General features: G+C 37.9%; 1 protein-coding gene across 4 annotated transcripts in view; it reads right to left on the bottom strand.

Annotated features, from left to right (window-relative positions):
- Positions 1-26,518, bottom strand: part of SLC9A6 (solute carrier family 9, subfamily A (NHE6, cation proton antiporter 6), member 6) — a 52,247-nt gene that overhangs the window by 20,605 nt on the left and 5,124 nt on the right. For all 4 annotated transcript variants that reach the window (XR_001361969.1, XM_005865323.2, XM_014538929.1 and 1 more), the window contains exons 2-12: positions 19,992-20,191; positions 18,537-18,614; positions 18,196-18,272; positions 17,776-17,888; positions 15,278-15,383; positions 9,399-9,540; positions 7,340-7,445; positions 6,955-7,043; positions 5,086-5,199; positions 1,479-1,590; positions 397-550 (exon numbers count right to left, since the gene is read on the bottom strand). Coding sequence is in view for 3 of the 4 variants with exons in the window: in XM_005865323.2 (XP_005865385.1) it covers positions 397-550; positions 1,479-1,590; positions 5,086-5,199; positions 6,955-7,043; positions 7,340-7,445; positions 9,399-9,540; positions 15,278-15,383; positions 17,776-17,888; positions 18,196-18,272; positions 18,537-18,614; positions 19,992-20,191 (1,291 nt within the window). In the remaining variant the exon portion in view is untranslated. The remainder of the gene's footprint in view (positions 1-396; positions 551-1,478; positions 1,591-5,085; positions 5,200-6,954; positions 7,044-7,339; positions 7,446-9,398; positions 9,541-15,277; positions 15,384-17,775; positions 17,889-18,195; positions 18,273-18,536; positions 18,615-19,991; positions 20,192-26,518) is intronic.

Genomic DNA, 26,518 nt, shown 5'->3' with positions numbered 1-26,518 from the left:
TCACAGTGAACGCCACAACATCAGCCCAGCATCACGTGTCTCACTAGTTCACTTCTTGATTTGACATACGAGTAATCTGAGTTACGAGCTCCGTCACGGAATGAATTAAACTTGTAAGTCAAGGCCCCACTGTAAGTTTATAAGAGTACTTATAGTATTGGCCCTTTTTGTTAAAAATATATAGAATGCATAGTAAGAGGTCTGGAAAGACATCCTTTAAAGTGTTAACAATGGTTACTTTTCTTTTGCATATTTTTCATTTTTCTGTACTACATGTTAGTTTTTAAAAGGAAAACATTAAATACTATAGATTTCTTAAAGTTTAAAAATTTATCATGATTAAAAGAAAATAACCTGAATTATAATATGGAAATGAGGTCCTCAATCACTACTTACCTTATATGCAAGCATGACAGCATGGCAGTGGTACCACCACCAAATACCCATACGGTAAAAAACACAATCAGAAGTGTGGTGCTGAACATCATTTGCCGTGCATAAGTGGCAGTATCTCGAATGGCCAAGGCAAATGCCATTGCACCACGAAGGCCTAAAAGGAAATGGAAGAGGCATTTCTTCAATAACTTATTACCAATGTGAGCTTCGTAAATTCAGAGAAATTTCTGAGAATTTAGAGGGGTGTGAACAAATACATATCAACATACATAAGTACAAATAAATGGAAAAAAGAATTAGTAGATGATACTGACATACATTGATCTTTTAACCATTTTTTGAAATTTATTTTTAAATTTACATACAGTAAAATTCACTCTTTTGGGTGTATAGTTCCATAAGTTTTGACAAATGCATAGAGGTGTGTGACCACTAACACAACCAAGACTCAGAACAGTTTCATTACCCACCCACCCCCAAATTCTTTTGTTCAACCTCTTTTTAATCCAACCTCTCTGTCACCCTGCCAAACCCCTGGCAACCACTCATCTGTTCTCCATTGCTATGCTTTTGTCTTTTTCAGAATGTCATAAATGAAATCATATAGTATGTGACCTTTTGAGACTAGCTTCTTTTACTCTGCATAATGCCTCTGAGGTTCATCCATGTTGTTGTATGTATCAACAGTTTGTTCTTTTTAGTGCTAAGTAGTATTCCATCGCATGGATATACCAGTTTGCTTATTCATTCACCCACTGGAACAGAAATGGACTGTTTCTAGGTTTGAGCAATTATTAATAGTATTGCCATAAACATTCACATACAGATTTTTGTGTGAAAGTGCATAAATCTTTATCTTCTCTACTACTATGTGTGACATGTAGGAATTTGGAACCAGAACATTAAAATTTTCCCATAGAAGGGAATACAGACACTAACTTTTTTTTTTCTATTGGAGGTTGCAACTTCAATGTTTAAGGGAGTAATATCTTACCAGCATATCATTTCCATTTAAAATCAAGCTGGCATATACATTGTGAGTGGTTTCTTGGAATGGGGAAAGAGAGGGAGTTATAACTTACCAGCAAACATCATCATGTGTTGAAAATTTGATCCAATCTTACTTCTTCTACCCAAATTAAGTAAGAGGGACAAGGGGTAAATATTAGCAGCTCTCCCCAAGAAAATAGCAATCTAAAATTATTAATAGGTTAAGGGTAATTTCTTTTTACTATATTAATATTATTTAGACTCTACATTCAAGATGGTGAAAGACTATCTTAGGAAGCTAAGTTTCTAACACAGTCTTTCGATTTCTCTAACACAGAGCAGTCCAATGGAACTTTGTACAATGATGAAATGTTCTATATCTGCATTGTCCAACATACTGAGTGCTCGAAGTGTGGCCAGTGTGACCTAGGAACTGAAATTTTATTTCATTTAAATTAATTTAAATTTAAATAATCACAAGTTATTTGTGCTTATTTAAATTTGTGCTTATTTAAAGGTTAGTTGCTACCAAATTGGACAGTGCAGATCTAACATATAGGAAATTCATGAGATGAACAAAAACATGTTTAAAAGCAGAGATTCTTGGGTATAATTTTAAGATTATTACTACAATAGGTTAATTCACTGTAATTGTCAGTGTTAGTAGGAGGAAGAGTAATATTGGCTAAACTTGCCCTTGCTTCCTCGGAACAAAGGAAAGGGCAGCTCAAGCACCTTATACCACTGAAATTTCTGCTAGCTCCGATGCAGTCCTCTAATTCTATAACTTCCACCCTGCTTCAAAGGGAAGGCTTAATGGTAATTCAGAATGGTTTTAACAACAACAAAAACCCCCACACAATTTTAGTGTCTTTTCTTCTAGTTTGCTGTCTATAGAGACTCTGCTTTACAATTACAATTTTTATCTCAGGGGTTACAATATAATCTCCACCCCATTTTCTGAAAGATATATAAAGGAAAATCTAAGATTAAAAACAAAACAAGGATGGGGAAACAAGTGCTGACCTAAGTACCATTGGAAATCATTAGCATCTATAAGGCTAAAGGCAAAAAGAAACTGTACATAAGCATTATATGCTCATTGGTAAAACTTCTATCTTGTTTAATCCTCAGTTAATTTGGATCTTTGTCACATGAAACCAAATCTAGGTCCTAACTAACATAGCCAGCAAGAGAACAGCTCTCCCTTGTAGGGGTCAATTTTCATGGTAGGATTTTGTATCCAGAAACTTCAATTCCTAATAGACTCAGAAACCTAGGGAAAATAATTAGCCTTATTTCCGGTTAAGTACAGTGGATCAAGGAACGTGACTGTTCAACAATTTCTCAAATACTAGCAGGATATGGAGTTACTGATCTCATGGGAGTCTTCAGGCTAAGGTTCTTCTCTTATTAATAGGGCTTTATCTTTTTTTCCTGAAGTTCATTCCCAGAAGACTAAGTCTCTGTAGAATGGCATTCACTAATACCTCACTTTCTAACAGAGATCCTACTTAGAGCTTTAAATTAAAAAATATTTCTGCTAATCTCTTTGGCGGAATCTGTATTCTGAGGTGGTTTTAAAATATTTCTTTTTAAAATCACTAATTCAAATATCCTATTTTTTTCACGTTTCATGTTTATCTATCTCACTTGGATAGTTCTTCCACCTGTCTGGGACCTCCAGTCCAAAGATTCTGCTACTTTCCCCTCACAGTCAGTCCTTTCCCTGCTTCACTTCCCTTCTTAACCACATCTTTTTTAAAAATATATATATTTTTATTTATTTCACAGAGGGAGAGGGAGAGATAGAAACATCAATGATGAGAGAGAATCATTGATCGGCTGCCTCCTGCATGACCCCACTGGGGATCAAGCCCACAATACGGGCATGTGCCTGACCAGGAATTGAACCGTGACTTCCTGGTTCATAGGTCGATGCTCAACTGAGCCATGCTGGCTTGGCTTAACCACATCTTAATAATATTCTGCAATACCTGACATTCATTTGTCTCTTTCTGTGCTTTCTTTGCCTTGAGCCCGAAGAGCCGTTTTCTTTGCACCCACTTGACAAAACCCCAAACCTAGATGGAATCAACTATCTCTTTCCTCCACACTTACAGCTAAGTACTCCAGGTTGAAGTCATACAACAGGGCAGACTGATTCTACTGCTAATATCTATTCCTCAGACTCAAGTGGGTCCTTATTACTGCTCAGCAATCCTACAGCATTTCTTTGGCCAACTCACTGTCCCATTCTCTAAAACAACTATTTCTAAATCTTCGCCACAAAACTCCTGTCACCTGTGGAAACCAGCCTCCAAGATAGTCCTCAAAAATCCCTCCCTGCAAGTATTCACAGCCTTGTAACGTCCCCGCTCACACTGCACCAGGGTCCACCTGTATGACCAACAGAATGTGGCAAGAGGGATGATGGTATATCACTTCCAAGGTTAGGTTGTAAAAGGCACTTTGGATTCCATCTTGGGGCTCTCTCAGCTCACTCCCTCTGGGGAAAGCAATGTTATGAGCTGCCCCATGGAGAGGTCTATGTGGAGCAGAACTGAAGCCTCTATCTAACAGCCGTGTGAGTAAACTTGGGGTGGATTCTCCAGCCTATCAAATCTGAAGAATCCCAGCCCAGAGAGAGATTGCAACCTCATGAGGGATGCTTGAGCCTGAAGAGCCCAGCTAAGCTACTTCTAGTATTCTGACTCTCAGAAACTGTGATATAATACATGACTGTTGTTGTTGTAAGCTGCTAAATTTTAGGGTAATTTGTTACATAATAGATAACTGATAGGCCACCTGCTCCTATCTCACTTTCAACAGATAATCTCACCTCATATTTTATAGATTAAAATAGAGGTTAGCAGTCAGGAACACCATCTTACAAATGTGCCTTCATCTCTATATAACCTATCCTCTCCTGGAGCCATGGTGGAGTTATTCCTCCTCCCAGTGAAGGCCAATCCTTCCCCACATGCTCTGGATTTCATCTCCTCCTGCCTTCTCATGAGGCTGGCAATACTGATTGTTCCCTTTCATGTACTCAGCTTCTCTCTTTCAACTGGATTTTTAAACACTCAACAAGAATGAGGTTGGGCTGAAACTGGTTTGGCTCAGTGGATAGAGCGTCGGCCTGCGGACTGAAAGGTCCTAGGTTCGATTCCGGTCAAGGGCATGTACCTTGGTTGCAGGCATATTCCCAGTAGGAGATATGCAGGAGGCAGCTGATCGATGTTTCTCTCTCATCGATGTTTCTAACTCTCTATCTCTCTCCCTTCCTCTCTGTAAAAAAATCAATAAAAAAAAAGAATGAGGTTGGGGGCAGGCAGCCTCCTTCAGCCTTTCACTAGCTTTCAATGACCCTGTGGCATAGATTGCACTGCTCCCCAGTATCTACACTCTTTCTTCGCTTTAGCAATAGAGGACAAACATTTTATAGTTTTCCCTTTTGGAATTAGCAGAATGGTAGGAAACTTTTTTCTGTCATTTCAATCTATCAGTATTATTTGTGCAATAAACAGATGAAGACAGAATAAACAGAGCAGAAAAAAAGAGTTAAAATCCTTACTTGTACTGAGAGGAACATCTTATATATTTAAATGTATTCTTGTCAACTACCCCTCTAGAAAACACATGCAAATCTCAATTTTTAAAAAAAGTTTTAAAAATAGAACAAATTATAAAGGATACAAATGCTCCTACTACAAATGTTGGGTTAAAGACATGATTCTGGAAGGTGAACAGTGTCAGTCCCATGTAGGAGAAGATGAAATTCTCTGCCAAGAAATTGAGAAGCTCAAACAACTGAAACGAAATGTTAAAAGGTTAGTCCAGTAAATAAATTAAGTTACACAATGTGAAAACATGAGTATTACTAAGACAACAAAACAGATACTTCAAATATGTAAAGTTCATGTATATCCCCCAAAATATGTGATTCAGAGGGAAGCAAATGTAGTTATGACATTTGCTCTGACAATTTTTCTTTTGGAATGTTCCTTGTTGTCCTGCCATTACCTTTGTCTACCTTTCATCACTTCCCACCCATAATGCTGCAAAAGGACCCTAACTGGTATCCCTGTCACCCATCTGTATACCCTTACCCAATTAATCTCTCTAAATATGGCAGTTTCATAGACACTTTCCTCTTCACAGGCTGTAAGGCCCAAGTTCAAATTCTTTGTCCTGGCATAGAGCACTTCATGACAACTCTCATATTGCTGCCCTGCCGTGTGATTTCACTTTTTACCTGGGTCTTATCCTTCATTTATGGAATCAGTGCATCATTGTCTTGTGCTCTGTACCCTCCTATGATAGCTTTGTAGCTCTTCAAGCCTCAAACCAACCCCCCTGCTTCTCTGAAATCTGGTATGACATGTAATCTGAAACACAAAGCTAGAAGTTCTATTAGTCTGTTTATTTAAATCTTTATTGTTTTAAGTATTGCATATGACCTCCTTTTTCCCCTATTGACCTCTTCTAGCCCACCCCTGCCCCACTCCAGGCCTTCACCACCCTATTATCTGTTTTGTTTTGTGTGTTTTTTTATGTACACAAGCTTCATATCACCAATAAGACTGGACACTGTGACCTTGTTTTTTTTTATTCCCAACTCCACTGGGTAGAAAAATGCCACCGCTACCCCAGTTGATTATCTTCTCTATACTTATTGCACTGAACTAATTTCTAAAAGGTATTTGTAGCCCCAGTGTATAAGAAGCCTAATTTCTTTTGAGGGGGTGGGAAAAAAAGCATATGTCAATCACTAAATTTGTGGTTCCAGAAAAAAGAAGTACCTTTGCTCCTGCTTTGTCATGAGTCCTCTCCAGGCTAGTCTCAAGTGTTCTAATCATTTGGTAAAACTTAAATCTTCTATTTCTTGATGTAATCATAATCAATTATGCATCTGTTTCTATTCTAGACATTACATATTGTTCATATCTTTGCAGCATACACCTCATAGGACTAGAAAATGCTATGCCTAGCTCCTTTATAATTCCCTTCAGGTGCCCTGCACAACTGTGCATTCAAGGCCACATGAAGCCCAACCCCTGATGTTTTCACATTTCTAGAAGTGCCTGAAGGACGTTAATCTTCTCTGTATCACCCAGCAGTAGATCCAGTCAAATTAGAAGTTAAACTTACCAACGTCAAACAGCCATGGTTCTAGTCAGACCTGACTAGAAAAACATTCCTCTTAAAAGTCATTAGGTTAAGAAAACGGGGAAGGAAGCTAACTGACACAATCACAATAGTCCCTGGCTATTCTGGTCACCTACCTCTATCCTAAAAACTGTCACCCTTCAACCTGCCAATTCCATCTATTTCTGGAGTCAAAGGAAGAGGGGCCAGGTGGTGAAGGCCTGGGGCAGATGGGAACTGGGTGGTGGGGAGCAAGGAGGGAAAATGGGGAAGACATTTGTAATACTCTCAACAATAAAGATTAAAAAATAATAAAAATAAAAGAAGAGGAGTCAGAATGAGTAGGCATCATTTTGAACAGATTTGTTTCACTACAGGGAGAAAAACTTTATTCACAAACTATAAAGTTTATCTTACCTGTTTAGTTCTATGCTGAGACTCTGTGGACAAATTATTGTATGTATAATGGGCCTGTGTGATGCCACAGAACAACACTGCAACCACTCCTGCAATGACAAAGTGTTCAAAGTTCACGTAAAAGGAGAGTTCCCGACTTTTCTATGGACGTTTTTATTTTACAGAAGTAGATTATACGCAGAGTGTTGACATTTTCAGTTGTGACTTACTTTGTTGAGACATACCACTTCCATTGAAAATCTTTTTTACATTCTAAAGTGACAGCATATATCCCAAGCCTAATAAGTGTGTTTAAATACTAGAGGAGTTGGTCTACTAGTAGAAAAAATTACTAGCAGAGTCATTCTCTGTAAGGGCTTACAATCAAAAGGAGAAAGTAACCTACCCGTGAAACCCCATGCTTCAGCCAAGAGGAAGGTACTCCATGACATCAAGAAGAACAAGCCTGTCTCCAACAACTGGAACTCCCGTAATTTGGTGAACTTTGTCACGTAAGACTGTCAAGGTTGGTAACAAGATCTTAATACAGAAGTGCAACTAGAAAAAGTAATAGTCAAAGCAAGGCAACCATGAAAGTGAAAGAAGGCTTTACCGCCTAACACAAAAACCACAGAATAAAAAGGCACCAGAGTGAAGCAACTCTTAAAATGAGCATCTCACTGAGTGAGCAGCCATCCCTTTCACGAAGAAGCCTTACAGCTTAGTCTCTCTGATTGTTTTATGGGTATCACATGCCTTGCCAGAAACCACGCAGTAAAGGACAGGTAGAGATGGGAGCAACAGATCAGATACACAACATGCCAACTCTGATCATTAATCTGTGACGCAAAGCAAAAGAGCTTCCATACTTACAGCAATTTATATTTATTTAAAATGTCATTTCCATGAGATTTTCCATTTATCTGATGCCCTAACATCTCTGTGATGCAGAGCATTCCGAGATGAAGAAACTGAGTCATGTCACTCACTTAACACTAGTCTAAAAAGTATTTGCTAGTTGACAATGGAAGGGCCTGTGTGAAGCTGTGACAAACCTCAGGCTGAAATCTACATTCAATTCAATAAACCTGTACTACAACAAAAAGATTAATAAGATATACTTCCTACCCTCAAGGAACTGTAATGGGGAAGAGATACTATTGGGCCTAGCTCCTTCGAAGAATTCTTTTTACTGCCCCTTTGTGCCTCAATTTACCTGTAAAAAGCCATAAGACAAGTCCCTTCTAGCACTTAGCTGAAGTATAGCAAACTTATAGAATCTTGAAAGCAGTGTTAGTTTTATATGAAAGTGTCTTAGAAGTTTTAGAGCTGGAAGCTCTTTAGAGATCATCTAGTCTGAATGATTTTCCCTGCTGCTCCCACCCTCCACCTTTCTACACAAAGGACCCATGAGGTGAAGTGTCAATGCTTCTATACCAGAAGCTCTAGCAAAGCAGAGGTCATGTCTGTCTTGTTTATTTTTTATACCCAGGAGCACAGCAGCTGGCATATAGTGGGCAATAAAAAATGTTTTCTGAATGAATACATGAATGACTTGCCCAATATTTCAAATTGCAAACTAATGGCAGTGTCTAGGACTCTGTAGTAGAAGGTTAAAATTGGTGAAAACTGAGATGAACTCCTATCTATCTTAGCCCAGGAACCCTATCTAGTTCAGTTGGCATAATGGTCATAGGTTTCTTCTTTTCCTTTTAAACAAATAGCAAAAGACTGCCAGGCTGAACTGTAAGGCGCCGCTATAGGGTTAAGCCTTGGAAGGTCCTGTTGGCAAAGCCACAAACAAGTCCCAGCTTAAAGGGCACAGTCCTCTTAGCATAATTAGGCTTGACCTTATGACGCTCCCTAGATCCTTCCTAGGTAGCTAATGGGCTGTGGGAGGTGCAGCAAGTGCTGCCAAAACAAGTGAAACTCACAAGAACATTGTAACTATGGTGACCACTACCTTGTTTACCTCTGGCTATAAAATAAAGGCTCACCTTGCCTCTGGATCTCTCTCTGTGGCCTCAGCCAGGCACAAGCAGATTCACCTAGACCCAGCTTATTCTCTCTGTCATTTCTTCATCCTTCACCGTCCTCACTCAGGCTTCTGAACCCTTGGCTGAGCTGGCTTGGCCCACTGAACAACAACACAGAACACTCAGAGTCTCTTTGAAATATATCTACCTTTATATCAATTTAGTCTACAATCTTAAAATTCACCCCAAAGGGTGACTATGTCTAAACCTTTGTAGTGAAAGTTTGAGGTCATGTAATCCTACATAAAACAATTATATTATTTTCTTTATTGGTAAAGATGAATACCTAACGTTTTCAAACCAAGTACTTAATTATAAGGTTAATAATTATAACACAGTGCCAATTATGGAACTAGGAGAGACCACAGAACACAGCATTCAATTACACAGTTGGGTTAATAAGAAAGAATAAATATTATAAAAGGATATTAAAGCTGTCACCACTCCAGTAGCAGCACCCATCGCAAAAGATCCACTGAAGATCCCAAGGAAAATCCCAATCGATTTGAACATGGCTGTGACATCAAAGGTATGGCTGTTGTCTCCAGCTGGCTGGTATGCCACTATTGAGCTACAAAGGAGAGATTGTTCTTACTTCTAGAAGCAACTTTTATTTTAGAAACAGTACCTAAAAATAATTACATGAATAAATAAATTAAAACACTATCTAGTGTAGAACTTAAAAGATGAAATCAAAGGGGGAAATCAAAAGGCACCAGAGTGATGTTAGTGCTGTACTTTGGATTCAAATTGCCAAAGTAAGGTCAAAAGGTTAACAAAACACTGTGTAGTGGCTCAAGCTAACAAGAAAACTCAGCTTTTACATAAATGACAGTTTCAGGCGGTAGAACATTTTAAGGTCCTCTATATGAAAATTGTACTGAGCCTTTTCCTCCAGCCTCCGGATATTGTGCAGTACTATTCTTTTGTGACTATTTAAGACTTACCAATACTGAGTGCCTGAAAGCCCTAACATACTAATGTGAACAAACCAATGAAAAAGTACACTTATTTCCAGCAGAGAAATAATACTCAATCCAGTCACATTTTGTTATTCCTATGGGGGAAAACAAACAAAAAAAGATGACTGAAGTATCTTTTCAACTTTTAGAATACCAGAATTGGCCCAATGCCTAATATATATTCACTCACTGAAATGGACTTTTACAGGAAAAATGGCTTAAAAGGCCTTCCAAGGAATTAGAAACCACTCAACAGTACTTTTAGCATACCCAGCTGGATCATCCACCTCAAACTTCTTAAAAAAAGTCACTCTGTAAGAGGTAAGATAGGCAATTACAGGAGACACCCTCCATCTTGAACTCACAGTTCAAGCCTGGTCTAAAATGCTTCTTTTAAAACAGTCACCCCAGGAAATAGAAATAGCTAAGAAAATCAATGTTGCCAGCAGGTCTCTGGCAAGAGTGCCCACCATTACTAAATCAGTTCTCATACCAGTAAATTAACGAACCAGTATTTTTATAAAAAGTCCAGACTCAAAGACATCATACAAGTCATTTAAAGAAAAGGAGGAAAAAACCCACATTCCTAAGAATATAATGAATTCTCCCTGTAGTTATAGCAATGTTTTCTTCTGATTCAAAGCTACAAAATAAGCTGGCTGTACCCTGTACACCAAGTTCTTTCTATAGCTCCCCAGTTAGGTTAAAAAAACAAACTAAAGTTTCCTAATTTTACCTATTTTATTGAAGTATAGCACTAACATCAATTTCTGGTAATGTTACCAAGAAATTTCTGAGACTCAATCTCAAATGAAAAATTTAAACATCTGCGTTTAAATGTTCAAAGTGACCAGATCACTTTGGGACCAGTAGATTTGATATTGTTTCAATAAATACAAAATGGCCTTTAATGTCATGCTTTCTTACCTACCCATAAAGGACCCCATCACCATAAATGAGATGTGACCACATTATAACATGAAAATATAGCAGCTAGCTGGAGAAAATAAAGGATATTGCTACAACAACCTTTTTTTCTCCCTGATGACAGTTTTCAAAATGCTGTCTAGAACTATCTAATGCCATGCCTCCTGAGACTGCCTTCCCTGGATTAGTTCATGTATATTCAAGATTCACATTAATCATTATTTTATGCTTCAATCACTAAAATGTATGAGAACACATGAAAAGCATGATGGGCTGAGAACAAATGAGAGGTTTATTTTCTTCTTTTTCAGTCAAATGCTGGCCTCTGGATTGAAACCCTAACTCATCTTTTCTACATCAATCAACATTTTATTTTGAGGCAGTGACAGTTTTATGAATACTTTCTAAAAACATTCTGAAAGTAATATAATGTACAATTTGGGAGGGGGAATCACTCCACTACACTGACAAATCTATCATTTTCCATCTGTATTTCTTTTCCCTTTTTGTAACATGCATGCTATTTCATGTTTAGTTATAATCATAGTGAACATATGGTCATGAATTCTGCTTCTTTAACTGACAATGACATAAGAATTATTATAGTATCTCTAACCTTGGTTTTTAAGACTTCAAATTGGTCCAAATGGGAATAACAAATTTTTAAAGCATTTTCCCACTATTACATATTTAAAATTTACTTCTAATCTTTTTGCTACTGCTAATAACAGTGTGAAAAAAACATATTTGTGCTTTTTAAAAAAATTGGACTATTTCCTCATGCTTCATTCCTAGAAATAAGGTATTACTATACCTATGCCTCTTTTTATATGTTGAATAACTGCTTTCAAATAGACCTTTATTACATTTTTAGAGGGAAATATGACTATATCTCTTAATTTTTTAGTGATCATATCCATTGGCCTAGAAAATCTACTTCTAAAATATAACATACAGAAATAGTTTCAAGGATTAACAGAGATTTATACATACATATGTTTGCTGCAGTACTATCCACAATAATACAATATTACAAAAATGTCAAATATTAATCCACAGGGGATTGGAGAGATAAATTTGTAGTATATCCTTATGATGGAATAATAGAAGTATTAATATAATACAATGTCCAAGTGAAAAAAGTTAGTTACAGAAATATGTATAGTACTATATCTTTTTTTGTTTAAAATGATTAATATATTTATATGTACGTTAATATCCTAATGGAAAAAGTCTAGATGAAACCTTAATAATGGTTATTTCTGAGAGCTAGAATTTCAGGAATTTCCTACCTTGTCAAATTATTTGAATTTTTGTTACAAATGTATTAATTTTATGATCATAAATAATGACAAAATATAAAACACAAAAGAGGAGGTGATATCAATTTCAATGTTAACACCAATGTACGAGTGCTCTAATTTTATAACACCAGGATTTCTCAATCCAGCATTATTGATATTTGGGGCCAGATAATTATTTGTTGGATGGTGGGTGCTGTCCTGTGTAGGATATTTAGCAGTATCCAACATAAAGTAGACTATTTCTATCTAACATACTTTAAAGGGCGAATGAAAGATGATAATAGACATATTACTGAGCACTCCAGCTAGTTACTTCTCCCAGCCAGCAACACAACTGGTTTCCCTTCGGGTTTTGGGCAGAAACTTATTTGCTCAGCTCCATTAAGACACCTACACTGCTAACAATGTCCTGATATGATATTCTCTAGATATACAGTCCTCCTCCACCAGAGTTCCACCAGACCATGTAATGAGTTAACTTATCTTCTATGAATCTAGAATAGTACTAGCTATGTACCATCTTTAAAAGAGAACTGAGAAAAGAAACCACTCGAATCATTCTCTATAAGGCTTATATTCCCTCACAGAACCCTGTTTGAGAAAGGCTATAATAGAAGGAGGATTGTGGCCCTTTGTGAGTTATTTTCTCCCTTAATACTATTCAACTGTTCGTTCTCAAATTTGCAAGAAATAAGTTACTTTACTAATGGGAAAAGTAAGGTACAGGGCACATCAGTTTAAGACAGGACCAGAACAGAGATTTTTCTGACTCTTCATCCAACAGACAATGAAGAAGGAATACTTATTAGTAAGATGATTAAGTAGCAGAATAATTACCTAAGATGAGGAATCCATGCTAAAAGTAACTGCCTGTACCTTATTCTTTTCATCTAGTGATCTTACATGCTCCTATATACTGAAAGCTTCAACAATCTTTGTAGCTTCATTAATTTTTATAACACCTAAGTTACAACCACACTATTCATTTCTTCCTCCCTTCAAATAATATAAAACTTTTACTTTGCATCTATTGTCATTGAAGGTACATATGTCTGTATCAACATTTGTTCTAGCCTTTAGGCTTTATTTCTTAAATTTACATTAGCTATAGACAGCTGCAAAATGTCTGGCAATGAATATGTCAGAGGGGGTGGAATTTACATAAATCACATTCACCAAAAAGAATTGGATCTTTTGCATATCTTTACACACAATATTTAAGGGATCAGTGTTACCTTTCAGAAAGGATAATTTTCCACTTTGCAGTAAGGCAATGGGGCCACTCGAGCTATGCAAACCAGTTACTGGTTACTCTTTTATAGTTAATAAAGTGTCAGTTACTGGTTACTCTTTTATAGTTAATAAAGTGTAAATTAAGGAGAAAAATAAAGAGAAAATGTGAGCTTTTACTTTTCTCTCATAGAAAGTTCTCGTATAGGGTAAAGGCAAATGTCTGTAAGATTAGATATTTGCTTAGTAGGAGTGGGTTGGCAGGTTTGAATTCCTCAGAGGTTGAGATGCCTTCTTTCACCTGCAAACACCTTCTAATAATATGTATAGTAATTTCTATAATTATATTCAAATATTGCTCATTTCAATAATTGTCTTTAAAAAAGAGTATTATTTAACACTTCAAAAATTTAAAACGTGTTTCTGAAATGATTGTATTAAATAAGAGAAATTTTTTTAAAAACCACAATGAGAAATTTCTCAATAATCAAATTAGCAAAAATACAAAAGTCTTACAAATAGTCTGCTGGTGAAGTTACAAGGACACAGGCACTCCCATAATTTAGCACTTAAAGTGCAAAATGGCATAATCCCTTTGGTGGGCAATTTAGCATTGTCTAACAAAATTTCAAATGTATTTACCCCTTAACCCACTAATCTTACTTCTGGAAATTTATCTAACTAATATACCTATGCATATATAAAACAGGTAAGTTCAAGTTTAATCACTGCAGCATTATTTGGATAGCAAAGAACTGAAAACACTTTATGTTTCCACCATTAGGAGACTGATAAAATAAACTATAGTTTAATTCACAGTACAGTACATAGAACACTATATGCTCAAAACAAAGAATGAGAAAACTGTTTTGATATGGAAAGATTCCTAGAATACAATTATGTAAGAGAAAGCTAGGTTTGGACATATATAGCATGCTACTTTTAAAATAAGAAATAAGGGGCAAATAAGAATATTTATTCATATGTGTGCTTGCATTTGAATAAATAAATACTAGGATACTCAGGTAATTGATAAAAATGGTAACCCAGAAGGGGCTAGGGGGACAGGTGGATGAGGACAAGAGTAAAAAAATTTCAGTATTTACCTTTCTACATAGTTTTGATTTTTAAATTATGTGAACACATTATCTATCTCAAAAATTTACTTTAATTCAAAAACTAAAAATTTCATGTTACAATAAAACAGAATATAAAATTATATATATGTATATATATAAAATCACAACTATGTAAAAATATCATGCATAGGAAAAAGAATAAACAGGAAATGTCCTAGAATATCTATATAATAAAAGCCTAAGCAACTGTTACAGCAGAACGACCAAAATGACCGGTCGCTATGATGTGCACTGACCACCAGGGGCAGACGCTCAATGCAGGAGCTGCCCCTTGGTGGTCAGTGCACTACCACAGGGGGAGCGCCGCTCAGCCAGAAGCCAGGCTCATGGCTGGTGAGCACAGCAGTGGTGGCGGGAACCTCTCCTGCTTACACGGCAGCGCTAAGGAGCAGTGCCGAGTGGTAAGAAGCAGCGAGCAGGCAGGCGGTAAGGAGTGAGGGGTCCTGGACTGCGAGAGGGCACAGGCCGGGCAGAGGGACCCCCCACCCCCTGTGCACATATTTCATGCACTGGACCTCTAGTTTACAATAACTGTCTTTAGGTGTTAAGAGTACATATTTTCTTCTTTCTTTTTTCATCCCTGCATTTTCCATGTTATCTATAAGCATGCATTTTTTCAAAAGGGAAATAATGCCTCAGTTTTTTCAAATGTTTCCATTCATAATGCACTTCATTCAATAAGTGACTTTTGGTTCCTAGTACCCTAACATTCAATATATGGAATATAATAAGAAACAAACACTTACGAAGATAGCACTATGGCAACAGCATCATTGAGAACACTTTCACCAAAAAGAAGTGCATAAAGTTCAACATCAACTTGAAGCTCGTGGAATATGGCAAGAACAGTCACTAGCAAGTAGAAAGAGTCAGAGTAATATTTAGACATCATAAATATAACATATTCCCCTCCGTAGATTATTATAATTGTTATTTAGAAATTCATTTCTTTGTCTTAGAATTCAACTTAAACATTCTCTTACCATATTAAAGATTCAGTAGTTTTATGTCAATATTTTTCTTTTCCCTAAATGTATACTTGCACAATCTCCTTTCTCTCTCTTACAAACAGCTGAAAATAACCTTGGAAGACTGAGTTGGACTACATTCTTCGTGTGAATGCTAATATTCTTGTCCTGTACATTTATTTTCCATAAGGAATGTATTCAAAATTTCTTACCGACCAGGTGATCATTAATCTTTGAAGAAGAATATTATGAAAAGCATTTCTGCTGCAAACTTCATTTCTTCCTTGGAGCCTTACAACTCACTTCTATTTGACTTGCAAATTTCAAGCACACTGATTTAGCAAAGATAGTAGGAAATGAAAACACAAGCTTGCTTTTTAAAAAACATGCTTTTATTCGTTTTTAGAGAGAGGGGAAAGGAGAGGGAGGTATAGAAACATCGATGAGAGAGAAACATCAACATCAATAGGCTGCCTCTTGCATGCCCCCTGCTGGGGATTGATCCGGCAATCTGGGTATGTGCCCTGACCAGGAATTGAACCAGCAACCTTCTGGTACATAGGTTGACACTCAACCACTGAGCCACACTGGCAGGACAAGTTTGCTTTTTGACCAGAATTATAGCTGCTTTATTTAACTTAATAAGAAGCCAACTATCATGCTATTATAGCTTGAGAAGGAAAAAACACACACTTCTTTTATATGAGAATTCTTAGAAAATCTGATGAGACTGAAGTTGTGTTATAACTGCTGAGTCACATACAGCTCATTCACTAAATAAACCCAAACAGGTGTATATGCCTTTATAATTCAGACTAACTATAACTGCCCAATTTTATATAAGGAAAAGATTTTTGCTTGGGCCATTCAGAACAAAACCATAAGGTTGAAGCAATGTAGCCAGTTCTATTGACTTAAATTCCTCATAGGCTTTAAAAAGTGGAGGACCTTGCTTCTAGTGATGACACAGAAAACAGAGAACACTGGCTCCTTGCAAAAACCATGCTATCTTCACATTGATAATGGAAGCAGTTTCAAATACTGTAATGAGGGGGCAGTCTTGATGGTCTTTAAGGAAGCAACTTGATTTTCAGTTTTAAAAATGCTAAGCTACATAAATACATCTCTAAAATGTCTTCTTATCTTTTAAAATAATCTCTTATAGAATGTAAAACATTTCCTTATTTCCTAGTCATCAAGGTTAACACAGAATTCAGAGATAACCTCAGGATTCTACCTTTAATTGTGCTAGATGACAATAGAAGAAGGTGATTAATGTTCAGGATCAAAAGGTATAACAGAACAAACCTCTACCGAGCTTCTAAAGTCTACTATAAGAAAACTTGCTTCCTCAGTTCAAAAACTGCAACCTAGCCCTGACCAGTATGACTCAGTTGGTTGCATCCTCCCATGTACCCAGAGGTGGCCAGTTAGATTGCCAGTCAGGGCACATGCCTGGTTTCAGGTTCTATCCCCAGTAGGGAGAGTGCAGGAGGCAGCCAACTGATGGTTCGCTCTCATCAGTCTCTCTCCCTCTCCCTCTCTCTCAAATCAATAAAAACATATTAAAAATACTGCAACCTATGTTTCTATCCCTACCTCTTCAGCCTACATATCCTTTAACTGCCTAATTTGTAGCTGTTAAGCCCACCAATACTATATTCGGAAAACTATAACCTAACGCAGTACAATTAAAGTCACTCTTCAGCTGTGCTAATATCAAGACTATTTTATAATCATAAAGCCAATTTTATAAAAACAATTCTTTAATGTATATTAAAGCCCACCAATGACCCAAAATCACACTTGTATTAGCACAACTGTCTTCATACAATCATGTAAAAACTTCTTTTCTTACTCTTACATGCAATAGCTGAATATAAATATAAGATTTTTAGGGAACTGCTTTTCTAGAAGCTTGAAAGGAAGTATATAATTATTACCCATTTTTATTAATCTAGTTCATCTCCCATACCTAATCACTAGGAATAGAGACCAACCTAGAATTCTGAAAAAAATACCTTATAGTCTGTGTCCAAACAGCATCAGATTGTGTGGACCAGTAACAAACAAATGTAATAAAGTAAACGAAAAAAATGTGTTCTTAAGCCAAAAGGAACCATGAATTTTATTTTTCCCTTCCATAACTGGAAAGTACAGTACTATGGGAAGTACCTAATCATGAATTCTGCACCTCAAAGGAAGAATTGCCCACAAATGTTTGCTAGCAAAACACTGTTCCTTAAGTACTTAATCTCCTCTCATGTAAAACATACCTGGATCAGTTGCTGATACAATGGCACCAAACAGCAGGCAATCTGTAAAGTAAAAATCTCCCGCAAGTTGTCCAGTTACTTTCATCAGTGTTACACAGCCATACATTATTGACCTGTTCAATAAACATATTTCTACTTTAGAAAAAAAAACATCAACTGTTAATGAAGTTAGTATATAGTAAGAATAAGAAGATGGGTCCACTGTAGTACTTTGTAACTAATCCCAAATTTAATTAATGTCATTTAAATAGGGTAATGCCCTGGCCTTAAGGAAAATTCAAATGATTTATCTATGTGAACACATTTTACTGAAAAAGTCCTTAGACTCATTCAGAAATACAATACTGCATAAACCAAATATGCATTATTTTAAAATTATAATTTGAAAGCTAAAACATGTTTTAAGCTGCAAGTACTTACCCAATTACGAAACAAGAAATTGCTGTTCCAAGAAAAGCATATGCTAGAATAGACCCAAGGTTTCGAAAGAAATGTCTCTGACAAAAGAAAAGATTACACTGTGTTAGAATACTTACCAAAAAAGGTTTTCTATTCTAATGTGCTAATATTAAATGCATTATTCATTAAAGGAAATAAGAGAACTAATATTTATACAGGCATAAATTTCAGCATTTATAAAGGAGAAGGAGAAGAGAAGGGAGGGAATGTTGGGAAGAACTGTCTGTTTCTGAAGAGTCAAAGATGATAAAGCCCATGGAGTTTAACATTGTTGTAAGTACATGAAATACAAAAGCACTTACTCTTTTCAGACTATATCCTGCATAAAATATGATAGGAGGAAGTAATATGTTGAAAAATACTTCCGGGTCAAAAGTAACCTGTTAAAATAAAGAGTTCTTTTAGCAGAATTCCCTTATAGCACTTATATTATATTATCACACTATCAAAAGGAAAAAAAAAGAAATGTTAAACTGGTGAAAGGCAAGAATTTTAGTGTGGTAACCAAAAATATTTCATATAGGATATATGTTGTTTCATTTCTCAACCAAATGACAAGGACATAGATTTGGAACAACCAGTTAAGCCAGATCTGTGAAAATGTGCTGAAATACTATATTAAAAACCTTTAAATAGGAGAAAGCATGAGAAAATAGGAGGAAGTATATTTGTTTTAAATGAGACCCAAAACTGGTAACATGAAATATGGGGGTACAGCATTATGTTTGGCAAGAGGAAACCAACTTCTTTATGCCTAGGTAATATCTCTAAAGGTATATAACATAATATTATGGTAAAAAAGTTTCTGCACAACTCATTTCTAATCCTGACAGTCCATTTCTTTTAATACTTATTCCCTAGAATAATACAGATGCCCCCTTCTGTTCATAAGGCTCTAGTAGGATTTGATATGAACACAAAGCATCTACACACATACCCATGCTACAAGTTCGTTTACTAGAACTTTTAAGGAACTGGAATTTTCCACAGGTAGAAAGAACTCTTGCTGCAAAATAAACTTGAAGTTCATATGAAATTTTAAAAAGCATTCAAGATGGTCAGGAACACAATCAAGTAGTTATAAAAGCCAAGTCCTGCCAATGTAGAAGATAGAAATGGAGGCAAATGGCCAAGAGTGGGTGGAAACAAAGAGACCCTGAGAAGCTTCAGGAATAGAAACTATGAGGTTAACAGGAGAAAGCAGCTTGAAGAATGTCTGGGAGCCAGTGAGACTGCAACCCAACCTCCTACATAAGGCTCTATGTACAGCCTGGTACAATAACTGACACTCAGACTGAAGCCTCTGAAGTTGTGCCAGATTATGAATCAAAGAAAGATTAAATTGTCCTCAGTATAGAATACCATCAAGGCAAGAAAGAATTCAAAGAGATATTAATAGAATATTTTATGTATTATCAACTCAATGTGCTGGAGTACTATAAACTCTAAGGACTATCTGCAAATTGAAAGAAACATTTATAAATTCTGCTTAGCTCAATACTGGTTACCATTTATTACAATTGCAAACATCAGAGTGAAAAAAAAGGTTTATAGTACTTAACCTCAATCATAAAATGAAATGTACAGACATGTTCATTACTCTGCATTACATTACGTTCCTTGAGATTTTACTCCATTTTAAAAGGCTAATTATTTTAAATATCATTTAAAATTTCATTATTTTTCTCCTGAATCACTTTGCTCCTAATTATCCACTTTTTAAAAAAATCAAAATTTCCTTTTAATTAAGAACTTACCTTTCTAAGCATGTCATTATCTTGAATGTTATTGAGTTCATGTGGACTAATTTCTCCTTTCAGCGTATACTCATAAAATTTTCCACTAACATTTACCAATAAGGTAGTTGGGCTTGACTGCACTTCACAGCTCAGGGTCACGTTATTTATATCACTTGGAACATGAATTCCATATCGAAGCACAAGGCCCACAAGAAGACCTAGAAATTAAAAACAAAAACAAAAAAAACACACAACAATATTAGCTCTTCTTTCAGACAGAGACGACTTCTTTTATACCCTACACACATCTTTAAATTGAAAACAGAAAATATTTTGATAGTCCCATACAGTTCAGAACCAATTTTTAGACAGAATACAATTACATTTTAAAGTATTACTAAATTCACAAAGCTAAGAGTCCAATATTCATGCAATCCAGTGAGACAGAAGGCAAAAACATTCCCTAGGGTAACAACACATATCATTGCATTTCTAGATCAAGATATGAAGAAGTGATTAGGAAGGTAACAAAATGAGAAAATAGCTTCAAACCATCTGTACACAGAATATGCTCCAAAGTATCTCAACCTGACAGTGCAATCATGTTAGAAATGTGTTTACCACCTCCATCCATCGATTCACAGGACTGCTAAACACACACATATCTCAAGTTACTCCTAAAGCACGTGGCTGGCCAAATAATACACATTTAACGAATTAGAAAATCAATAATATTTGTAGATTGATTGAGTTCCCCTACTATTAAAAGATCAGATTTTAATTTTAAAATACATACTTCAGCCCTAATTGGTTTGGCTCAGTGGATAGAGCGTCGGCCTGCGGACTGAAGGGTCCCAGGTTCGATTCTGATCAAGGGCATATACCTTGGTTGTGGGCACATCTCCAGTAGGGAGTGTGCAGGAGGCAGCTGAATTGATGTTTCTCTCTCATCAATGTTTCTAACTCTCTATCCCTCTCCCTTCCTATCTGTAAAAAATCAATAAAATATATTTTAAAAATACACACTTCAAAATCAAAACATGGAATAGAAGTCCTGAATCTGGCACTATGATATTAACATATTGCTAGAATTTTACCTGGTTCATCATATTGTTATTTAAATATGTACAATGTTCTAGGTACTATAAAGCTATATTGACCAAATCCCATATAATAAAAGGCTAATATGTAAATAGACTGAATGGCAGAACAACTGAACAACGGAACACCTGGTCAATATGACATGCGCTGATCACCAGGGGGCACTCACGGAACATGGCTGGCGTTGGCTGTGGCGGGATGGTGGAGCAAGTGAGCGGGGGCACCAGAACAAGGTGGGGCGATGGTCGCTGTCATCAGGGCGAGTCTCTGGTGGTTACTGAAAATTCTTTGTTCCTGTGTGCCAGGGTCCTACCTGGCACTCGCACCTGCTGCCGGTGCTGGCCCCGCTCACACTCACTGCCAGCACCGGAGCCACCACTCACACTCACTGCCGGCACAGGCCCCATCCCCGCTCACACCCACAGCCAGAGCCGCCGCTTGCACTTGCTGCCGTCAGCAGGTTCGAATGGCGGCTGCTGGGCCCGATCGCCCCTAAGGGCTTCTCCACCTCCCCCTGCTCCTGAGGGGCGATTGGGGCAGCAGCTGCTGCTTGCACCGGCTGATGGTGCCGGCCCCAATCCGCATGGTCAGTGGGTGTGAGTGGGGTTGGCACCGCCAGCGCGTGGGAACATAGGCGGGAGTAGAGTCGCTGGCAGACAGGGGACCAGGGACCATGGTGGGAGGGGCCAGGTGGGGGCACAGAGGATGGGCCAAGACTCGCCCCTGTACCCACCACAACCTTGTGGCCCACAGTTGTTTAATACCAGGTGCACGAATTCATGCACTGGGCCCCTAGTTGTTTAATAACAGCTTTATTGAGCTATAATTCACAAACCATAAAGTTTACCCTTTTAACTTTGGTGGCTTTTAGTATATTCACAAAGTTGTACAGACAGTCCTCGGGTTATGTCGGACTCGCGTACGTCGTTTCATGGTTACATTGCCATCTCCCATTTATTTATAAAAAAAACAGTTCCATCATTTTGACGTATGTACATATGTGCTTTATGTTTTTTATTATTTATTTACCACAAGTAAAGGTCAGGAATTGTTATCTTTCTTTTAAATTTTTTTTACGGTTTCACTTCATTACTGCTGTGTATGTGCTCTATGTGAGTGACATAGGTGCTTATGTAGGTGGGTTCCGACTTACGGCGAAAATCACGTTACACTGCGCCATAGGAATGGATCTCTGACGTAACCCGAGGACTGCCTGTATGTTGATCACTACTATCTAATTTTTTAAAAAAATTTCCATCACTCCAAAAAGAAACCCCATACCTATTAGCAGTCACTCTCCATTTCCCCTACCCCAACTCCCAGCCCCTGGAAACCACTAATCTATTTTCTCTACATATAGATTTGCCTATTCTGAACATTTCAGATAAATAGAATCCTATAATATGTGACCTTCTTTCACTTAGCATAATGTTTTCAAGGTTTATCCACATTGTAGCATGAATCAGAACTTAATTCCCTTTTATGGTCAAATAATATTACATTACATAGATATATCTCAACTGAAAATTAAACTTCTAGAACTTTCTTTAACTCCAAAATTCACAGTATATCCCTATTAGTTACATTTTACCTTCTTATCTCATTTCACTCTAACCAGCCAGTCATTCTTTTAATATATGTGAATGGAGTGCTAGCCTAAGTAGGCCCCCAGGGTTCAGAGATGAAAACAAGATCTTTCCTCCAATTATCTCTAAGTCCAGTTAGCAAAATAAAACAGACTGAATAAACAATTATATATATACTAGAGGCCCGATGCACAAAGATTCGTGCAAGAATAGGCCTTCCTTCCCCTGGCTGCCGGCACCGGCGTCCCTCCGGCACCCGGGACCCAGGCGAAGATTCATGCAAGAATAGGCCTTACTTCCCCTGGCTGCTGGCACCTGCTTCCCTCTGGCACCCGGGACCCAGGCCTTCACTCTGGCCACCACCTTCCACCTTCCCTCCAGGCTGGAGCTGCCTCCTGCCTGCTTAGGCAGACTCCGTGGACACCGCCCAGAGGCCGGCCCTCGGCAGCTGGCCAGGGCTTGCGGGAGGCTTGGCTTCCTTCATCGCTGGGGTGACAAAGGAAGCCAAGTGTCCTGACCGAAGGAAGGCAAGCGTCCTGCCCGCTCCGGCCGACTCCGTGGCTCTGGCCGGCGCTGCCATCTTTGTGGCTATGGGTGCCACCATCTTTGTCGTGGAGTGATGGTTAATTTGCATATTACCCTTTTATTAGTGTGTGTGTGTGTGTGTAGAAAAGAAGTATATATAATCAAAGAAGAAAAGAGGTACCTAACCAAGTAAGAGGGAGTGGGACATTAGGAAAGTTTTTCCAGAGGAATCACCGAAGCAGGTAACAAAGTAAAAGAAAGGTTTTCCAGGTAGGCAGAACAGAAATATATCCTGTCAAGAAGAGTTAGAGAATACAGACCATTCAGGGAATCACATGCCGTTCACTATGGCTGGGATATAAAGTGACAAGAGTTGAGGTGCTAAAGATCAGCAGAAGGTGAATCATAAAAGACATTGCATATTGAAGAAGGGAGTTTAGACTTTATCCCAAAATCAAAAGGAAGTCATAGAAGGGTTATAAGCAGGGACTTGACATCAGATTTCTATTTTAGAAAGACTGGTCTAGACTACAGAGGGTCAAAAAGGTCAGACAAAAGGCCACTGAAGTCATTCAGGCACTAAGAGTTTAGGGCCTAATATAAGAGAGTAGAGACAGGGTGATTTTTATAAGACATTATCTTTCAGAATGATTTGGTAACCAAGCAGACTGGGAGGAAAAAGGGTGATGAAAGACTAAGCAGCCTAAACTAACCTGGCAACTAAGTTGGTAAGCTGTTCTGAGCAACCAGGTGGATAGCATGGCCATTCAGTGACACAGGTAACAGATTTACAAGGAGAAATGCACAGTTCAGTATTGGACATGTTGAGTTTGATGTACCTGTGACACATGCACAGCTGAATATGTGGGATCTGGAGCTCAAGGAAGGGGGATTGGTCTCTCAGCTGGAGATGCACACTTGTCAGTGATAAGATGATTGAGTCAGGTGCAGAGGAAATTACCTGGGGAGCAAATAAAATGGGAAGAGGACTATGGATATAGGGCTGGAGTTTTAACCCAAGATTTAATAGCTAACATAAAAATGCTGGTAGAGGAGGAGGAGCTGATGAAAGAATCTAAGAAGGGAAAGCCACAGGAGTAGGAAGAAAAGAGAAGGAAGTGAGAAACTGCAAATGCTGCAGCAAAGTAAAAAAAAAAAAGACAGGCATTAAAGAGTCCATTGGGATTGGCAACAGGAAGGTCATAGGTGACCCTGGTAAGAGCAGTTTCAGTGTGGTAGTAGGGGCAGAGGCCAGCCAGCGTGGGAAGTGATGAGGCAGAAATAGCAGGTATAAGAGCAGTAGTTGGTCAGGAAGGGGGAGGGACTGGGAATGAGGGATCCTTCAGGTTTTTTTTTTAAGTGAGAAGCAATGATTAAATGGTGAACAGTACGACATCAACTTTTTTTTTAATCCTCACCCAAGGACATAGTACTTAGAGAGAAGAGGGGGAAAGAGAAACATCGATGCAAGAGATTGATCAGCTACCTTCCCTATGTGCCCCGAATGGGAATTGAACCCGCAACCCAGGTATACACCCTGACCAGGAATCGAACCAACAACCTTTCAGTGCACAGGACGACCAACTGAGCAACTCTGGCTGGGCTTAAAAAAAGTTTTAACAGCCGTAGCCGGTTTGGCTCAGTGGATGGAGCGTCGGCCTGCGGACTGAAGGGTCCCGGGTTCGATTCCGGTCAAGGGCATGTACCTTGGTTGCAGGCACATCCCCAGTGGGGGATGTGCAGGAGGCAGCTGGTCGATGTTTCTCTCTCATCGATGTTTCTGACTCTCTCTCTCTCCCTTCCTCTCTGTAAAAAATCAATAAAATATTTAAAAAAAAAGTTTTAACAAAGGTTCAGATTTAAAATAAATGAACAAGCCCTAGCCGGTTTGGCTCAGTGGATACAGCGTTGGCCTGAGGACCAAAGGGTTCCAGGTTCGATTCCGGTCAAGGGCACGTACCTTGGTTGCAGGCTCCTCCTGGGCCTAGGCTCTAGTCCAGTGATGGCGAACCTATGACACACGTGTCAGAGGTGACACGCGAACTCATTTTTTTGGTTGATTTTTCTTTGTTAAATGGCATTTAAATATATAAAATAAATATCAAAAATATAAATCTTTGTTTTACTATGGTTGCAAATATCAAAAAATTTCTATATGTGACACGGCACCAGTGTTAAGTTAGGGTTTTTCAAAATGCTGACACGCCGAGCTCAAAAGGTTCGCCATCACTGCTCTACTCAGAAGCAACCAATCAATGTGTTTCTCTCACATAGATGTTTCTCTCTGTCTTTCCTTCTCTCTTCCACTCTCCCTATAAATCAATGGAAAAATATCCTCGGGTGAGGATAAAATAAAATAAAATAAAATAAAATAACGATACACTTTGAAAATATCTCACCTACAGAAAACAAAATTAAAAAGTGACAAATGGGTATCACCTGTGTTTGATAAACAACTTGGGCGAGGAAAGATCCAGTCAATTCTGTCTATATGATATAGTAATAGCTCTTTCCTCTGCTATCTCACAAGAGCTCTTAAGAGGCTCAGTTAAAGTTTTCCCTTTATACATGTGTAGAAATCACAGCTACAGTACTACAAACACTAATAACAGCAGCATAAATTCTTTCCAAGTCCCCAAGCCTGACTCTGTAAGGAAAAGTACCCAATGCTGAAATGTCACTGGGTGCCCTGAGGAAGACTCAGCACTTGGACAAATTTGAGACATACACCTTGGCAGTTAAAACATCAGCAAGGAGAATAATTACTCAGGTTGGAAAAACTCAAGATCCTTTTCTTACAGCATCAGACATCTGAAAAATTGAAATTTATTTGAATAAAGTTGAAAGATCAAGTTAATTTGGGTTCTGTGAAAGGTCAAATCCTAATCATGGAGTTAAAGCAATTCTCAGTAAAGAGAACCTACACAACAAGAGTGCTTTGTTAAGGGGACAAGGCAGAAACCTCTAGCCTCCTACACAGGCAGAGGCGCAAAAATTATTGATATCATGAAATTTTAAATGAACACTAACAGGCAAAAAAGAGCACAACCCTGAAGAGATATATTTCACAAAACAGAGAGGTCCCACTCCTCTTACATATTTCTGACCCTCTTAATGCTAGAAACCCTCTAACAGTTAACGAACCCAGTATCACCCAAAGCCCCACCATTGGTTTTCTAATTGATTTCAACCCATTCTTCCAAGTTATCACACTATAAGCCTCTGATAGTAAAAAATATGCAAGGAACATCACTGGGGTATTAGGTGTGATCAAAATTGATAAAATTTCCACATATTAAAAAGTATATGTGTGTGTGTGTGTGTGTACACACA

Source organism: Myotis brandtii, unplaced genomic scaffold (genome assembly GCF_000412655.1).
Source record: "Myotis brandtii unplaced genomic scaffold, ASM41265v1 scaffold206, whole genome shotgun sequence".
Classification (NCBI taxonomy): Eukaryota; Metazoa; Chordata; class Mammalia; order Chiroptera; family Vespertilionidae; genus Myotis; species Myotis brandtii.
This window is presented reverse-complemented; position numbering and strand designations above follow the sequence as displayed.